This window comes from Myotis davidii, unplaced genomic scaffold, assembly GCF_000327345.1.
Source record: "Myotis davidii unplaced genomic scaffold, ASM32734v1 scaffold22, whole genome shotgun sequence".
NCBI classification, from domain to species: Eukaryota; Metazoa; Chordata; class Mammalia; order Chiroptera; family Vespertilionidae; genus Myotis; species Myotis davidii.
The window spans coordinates 170,547-176,899 of NW_006294067.1; the positions used below are offsets into that span (position 1 = coordinate 170,547).

Sequence of the window (6,353 nt, forward strand, 5' to 3'; positions counted from 1 at the left end):
GAAAGGGGATATGATTTAACATGAAGCAGGTCAGAACATTGATATTTCTGGGTTGGAAATGCTTCCAATGAATCATAAATCTTCAAGTATGTCATCACCCTCACCAACTAGTTGTCATTCTATATAATAAAGAGCTAATATGCTAATTAGACCAAATAGCAGATCAACTATCCAGACGACCTTCCGGATGAAGCCGAGGCATCCTGGGGCTGCAAGGGCTGAGCCCCTTGCAGAATTTCATGCATCGGGCCTCTAGTATTGTATAAAGGTCTCTGGGAACAAACTAAGTGAACATTGGGGTTCAGGCTGTCCCTCTCACTCAGATATTTAGGACTAAGCCACAAAAAGTGACTATGGAATTTGAGAAATTGTTTGTTATTGCCAAGTGACAAAAATGCATGTGCTTATTAGAGATGTCTACAGGTAGTGTTAACAGGTTCCCACATGAATATGTCCCTATATATAAGAAAACAAGGAGGCATTGATTGTGGTTAGTCACATATTTTTTGGAGATGGCCAAACCAGGTTTCAGATCTCAGTTCTATTGTCTTGCAAACTTAACCTTTTCACCGTCTTTTAAAAAGATGATTTGAAATTTTAAATCTGAAATGGCTCTGGCATTAGGACTTATTTGTCTCCTGGTCGACAGGGCTTAGATGCCACCGCATGGGTGAGCATGTCCTCCTCCACTGGAGGTCCTTGTCTTGTGGCCACCTCAGGAGCTTCATTCTTTTATGTTGTTGTTAATACTCAAGAATATTTTTCCATTGATTTTTAGAGAGTGGAAAGGAGGGGGAGAGACAGAGAGAAACATTGATTGGTTGCCAACCAGGGCCAGGGATCGAGCCTGTAACCAAGGTACGAGGTACGTGCCCTTGGCTGGAATTGAACCCAGGACCCTTCAGTTCATGGGCTGACAATCTATCCACTGAGCCAAACCAGCTAGGGCAGGGGCTTTATTCTTCTCAAATGTTTAACCACTGTCAATTTTCTATTTGCCGAAGGGGTTCTCTTGTGAACTTGAGGGGTATGCTCATTTTCTAATCCAAGCATCTTTATTACATCTTTCTCCCAATGAGGACATCTTCTTGAACTTTTTATTCTAGTTACAATGTGCAGTTTATGGGGGTGCTGCAGATCACCACCATATTTTTCATGATCTGCAGGTGAAGGCTGAAACGCGTTATCTGGAATTCTTGACTTGGTAGATTTGTGATGAATCCATTTTATACAAACAAAACCCTTTGTCATAGTTTGTAGTCTGCCTGGGGCCTCTGAACTAGTGAGCGCAAAATCCCGGCCTTGAGTGTGGTGACTGCTTTGCAGAGGCAGCAGTTGCTAAATGTCATTCAGACTGACTTTACCCGATGACCAATACATTTTTTATTGTTCATCTGCTGGGTGTGACACTGTGAGGTGTATACAATAGATCCCATAGGAATCTCATCTCAAGGGGCTTACTGTCCAGAAGAGGAAAGAGAGGTATATACTAACCGAAAGACAAAGTACAAAGTGACAAATGCTGCAAACAAGGTACAAAGTGCTTCTGAGGTCAGAGGTGAGACATTGTGCTGAGAAGGGTGGGGACCAGGAATGTGAGGGGTCCCAGACAGCGAGAGGGTGAAGGCTGAGGGACCCCCCCCCCCCACCCAGTGCACGAATTTTGTGCACCAGGCCTCAATTTATTACACTAAAATATAGTGTAATATATTTTAATATATCAAGACAAAATTGAGATATACTATATAATCTTTTTTCCAATCAGTAGCATAGCCTAAGATTTCCAATGTTCTTCATAATTCTTCAGACATACAGTTTTTGATGGCTATGAGACATTACATCTTGGATGTACCGTAACTTATTTAAGCATCCTCCTACTATTAGATATCAAAGTTATTTGGTATCACAAATAATGCTGAGACAAGCATCTCATGAAATCTGCTTTGAAGGAGAGAGTGCTTATTTAGTCATGTACTTTGCGCAACACTTCACAAATCAGCCTAGGAAGGATATCCTGAAATCCTGGAATATGCTGGAATAATGGAAAAGGGGGAGAGGGGACAAATGGAGAAAACAGATGTGAGATGAGAAAGAGCCAGAGGGAGGGGAGAATGGAAGATGGCTTTTGCTCTTAAAACCCCTCAAGCTGAGCCATCATAGGCTCTATACTTGGTTCCCACCAGGCCTCCAAGTGTGGTTTCAGCTGCTGAATAAAGGGTATCCTCAAAGAAGTTCAAATACTGTTGGAACACAAGGTATTCTGGTTATTGCACAGTGGGCACAGGTAGAGGAGGGACTTTGGATAAATAACTGGGGGAGTGGCAAAGCTATAGGTTTGTGTGGGAGCAGCAGGGCTTGCAGTAGGCAGGGAGAGAGGCCTGGGGTTTTCTCAGGATCTGTCCTGTGGGTGAGAGGGAGGAGCTATGAGGGGATGAGCAACTCCCTCAGGCCAGGGCAGCTCCAGCCTGTCTCCCTGCACTGCCTGCCCTGGTTCTGCTGGTCAGTGTAGCTGGACCTGGTTTAAATATCTGGGCACAAACTCAGCCAACCTCTGGTTCCCTCTCGTCTTCTCCCACTAGGCCTCAGGTTCTAGCCCCATCTCAGACACTGTGGCTGGTCACAAGGTGGTAAGTGCCAAACTGGGTAGTTGCAAAATCCATGTGGCTTAGTGTGCTGTCCCTGCCAGAGAGACCTAGGGAGCTTCTGCAGCAGAAAAAAGAGGGACTGTTTCCTGCTCCTTCCACACAACCTGCCTGAGGGGGGAGGGAGCTGGGAATGCAGTAAGAGCTGCTCTTTTCAAACACCTGAGTAGACAGGATGTGATGGCAGCATCAAGGACACACAAACACTCGGAGATAGTATATTCAGTGGCATTAGGTTTATTCTGTGGGAAGGTCGAGTATGGGGCTCTCAAAAGGCACCTGTGAGGCATAGAGCAGCCCTAAAAGTGAGGCAAATAAGGCATCAGAGCCAGGGCCACAGAGGAACCTCCACCCCATGGGGAAACCAGAGTCCTAGAGCCCCTTGGTGCAGGAGGGGTGAGCAGATGGTCTGCTTCTTATACCAATGGTTCTGCTTCCTCTGGGCATCCTTACAGTCTGGCACTCACGGCTGGAGGCACAGGGCCCATCCACTTCTCTCCTGGGTGGAGAAACTCACGCATGTCAGGCTGACTCCACAGCCCCAGGAAGAGCTGTGCTTGGTTTCAAGGCACAGAGGCTTCCTTCTCTCCTGAAGGTGAAGGTGGCCCCTCCCCACTCAACCTCAAGCAACTGTGTCTACAGAAGGCTTCACTGTTGGACACACCTGGAACATTTTTTGGTCTGAATATGTCCTTCTGCTCAACTGATATTAATGGCAGGGGGCTAGGGTCAAGGGCAGTTCAGTGTGAACTTGTCACTTACCCAGCAGGTGGGCCAGCAACTCCATCCGGTCAGAGCCAAACAGCATGTGGGTTTGGCCGTCCAGGTGGGCCACAGTGAAAGGCAGCCCAAAGGCCTAGAGAAAGCAGTAACAGTGCATGGAGGAGGGTGGTTGTAAGGCCATGAGCCGGAACTTGTCTGAGGACATAGAAGCAAAAAGCCTCTAAGACAAGCATGTCAAACTCAAAGCTAACGTGGGCCAAATAAACATTTCATAGTAACGTTTCTTATTTCAAAAAGCATAGTATAAAAAAAAAGACCAAGAGCAATGATAAAATTAATGTTTTCTTCCTGACACCTGGCATCTCTTCTCTGCTACTATCTTTCCTACTTCCGGGGAAACCTTCACAGTGATTACTTTCAAAACTGACCCAAGGTGAATGTCAGTAATTCTGGATCTGACAAGAGATTTATTTCCTGTCATAATTGTAAGTAACTGCTCATACCATTATACTGGCTGGGCTGCAAAAATATTTGCTGTGGGATACATGTGGCCCGCGGACTGCGAGTTTGACATGCTTGCTCTATGATAAGAGGTTCCATGGCTCAAAGGAGTTTCCTAACTCTCAGATGCTCTGTCTTCTATCACCATCTCTCTCTCTCAGGGACAGGAAGAGAGAGGAGGGTCATCTGTGAGAGCTACGGAGGACTCATATAGGGAGCAGCTTTGAACAGAAGCGTAGGGACCCAGCAGAGACTGGCAGGCTCCGTTCAGCACTGGGGTAGGGGGCACACATCAAGAGTGGCTCACCCCGTATCTGCAGGCTGCCTCGGTGGTCTCCTTGAGCTGGTTCTTCACCTGTGGCGTTGAGATCTTTTCCAGAAGTGCCCGGGCTCCTTCTGTCGACATGCCTGCCTTCTCTGCAGCCTGAGGGGGCGTGGCAGGGAGCACAACTGTGTCTGCGTTAGTGGGAGTGGGGATCTCAGGAGAAAACTCGGGTCTTTCTACTTTCTGCCCCCAAGTTTTCCTGGCAAGGCCTTTACCCACCCACGAGCAGAGGTCTATTCTTGCCGAGAGGGGGCTATTTTCTTCAATAAAAAAATAAAATAAAATCTGAGTTTGGTGGAAAAAGAAGTTATAGTTGTATCAACTGAACACCAGAGGGTGTCTTAGAGGCAGCTCCTGACCTCTTCAGTAACCAATGAGTCAAGTCCAGCTGGTACCGGGCCAGGGGCCAGGGGCCAGGGCAACTTTAAGGAGCTTGTTAGTAGCAGAACCAACGCTAGAATCTGGGGCTCTTGCCTTCCTACTTCTCAGAATTCCTGAATATCTCATGGTTTTTGTTGTTGTTTTGTTAAATCAAAGACTGTGCTCTAATTCCCATGGAATTTCCTGGGGACTTCTGAGCAGGCACATGGCTGGAACCAACACTAGAATCTGGGGCTCTTGCCTTCCTACTTCTAATTCCTCAATATCTCATGATTTTTGTTGTTGTTTTGTTAAATCCAAGACTGTGCTCTAATTCCCATGGAGTTTCCTGGGGACTTCTGAGCAGGCACATGGCTGTAGCCACCTGCTTGGCTTTAAGAGGATGATAAAGACTTCTGTTTGGGGTTTATTATAGTTTGGGAATCAGTGGTCTGGCTGCACATTAGAATCTCCTGGGGAGCTTTTAAAAATCCCAATTCATAGACCATCCCCTTGAGCAATTACATTGGAATTTCTGGATGGCGTTGCCCAGGTGTTCCAGGTAGTTTTAATATACAGCCTAGTTCGAGGACCACTGAAACCTGACCTCATCGGCCCCCCGAGTGGAAAGAAAATCATGCAGTGCATTCCGATGCAACACTGTCTTTTACTGCATGAGAGGACTAGATCCCAGACCAAATGAATTTTAATATACAGCCAAGTTCGAGGACCACTGAAACCTGACCTCATCGCCCCCCCCCCCCCCCCCCCACCAGTGGAACAGGAAATCATGCAGTGCATTCCGATGCAACATTGTCTTTTACTCACTGCATGAGAGGACTAGATCCCAGACCAAATGCCCAATTTAGGGGAATGGTTAAGTAAACAAAAACAAGTTTGCTGAATGGAATGCTATGTAGGAGCTAAGAATTACACTATAAATATTAAGTGAAAAGGCAAGCCTATGCATACACTTTGCAGGAATAAAAACACTGGAGGATATGTTGGCCATTTTTGTGTGTTTAACTTTTGTAATTTGCCATTTTAGATATTAAATTTGAATATGCCTCAACTATCTTTTGTAAGCTGAAGGGAAAATTCTGTTTTGAATTTCCCGATTTAATCCCAAAGAAAAACATTCTGTGTGGCACACATTTCAATGTTTTGAGCTATTCCCATTTGTTCTTCCACAGGCTTTTTTATAATTCTGGCTTGACTCAGTTATCTCTTTTTGCCTTTTTAAAAGTGTTATTAATTCTTTATTGTTAAAGTACATATGTCCCCTTTTCCCCCTATTGCCCCCTCCCAGCCTGTCCCTGCCCCCCAGCCCTGGCCTTCACCCCCTCTAGTCTGTGTCCATTGGCTATGCTTATATGCATACAGGTTCTTTGGTTGATCTCTCATCTTTTTGTCTTTTTAAAGCCTGTTTTTAAAGTATCCTGATTTCTACTCTGGATGTGTTGGTGAGATTTCTGTTGGAAGTGGTCTGGAGTCAAGACTTGCCAATACTTCATCCCTTCCTATGGAGGGAGAGGAGGCGCGCTGGGGAGAAGCTAACAGTTACTCTCTCTCTCCCACTGACTTCTTCCATCAAAATTCGAATGTAGAATTTTCACTTCCCCTTTCAACCATGAGATATAATTTTGAGAGTCCTCTTAGTTCCAACCTTTCAGTAACCTGGCCTCTCAAACACAGATGTTCTTTCATCCCAAATAACAATGACCTCTTCCATGTAGTAAGAAAACTATGTCCTCTCCACCCCCAACTGTTCTCAGATTCCCTATGGGGGGCGGGGGGGGGGG

The 6,353-nt window shown here is 45.8% G+C and overlaps 1 protein-coding gene across 1 annotated transcript in view; it reads right to left on the reverse strand.

The window, feature by feature from the left end:
* Positions 1–2,856: 2,856 nt before the first annotated feature.
* GSTK1 (glutathione S-transferase kappa 1) overlaps positions 2,857–6,353 on the reverse strand; it is a 5,153-nt gene continuing 1,656 nt past the window's right edge. The window contains exons 6-8 of the mRNA XM_006767985.2: positions 4,174–4,290; positions 3,405–3,498; positions 2,857–3,141 (exon numbers count right to left, since the gene is read on the reverse strand). Coding sequence (XP_006768048.1) covers positions 3,092–3,141; positions 3,405–3,498; positions 4,174–4,290 — 261 coding nt within the window. The 3' untranslated portion in view covers positions 2,857–3,091. The remainder of the gene's footprint in view (positions 3,142–3,404; positions 3,499–4,173; positions 4,291–6,353) is intronic.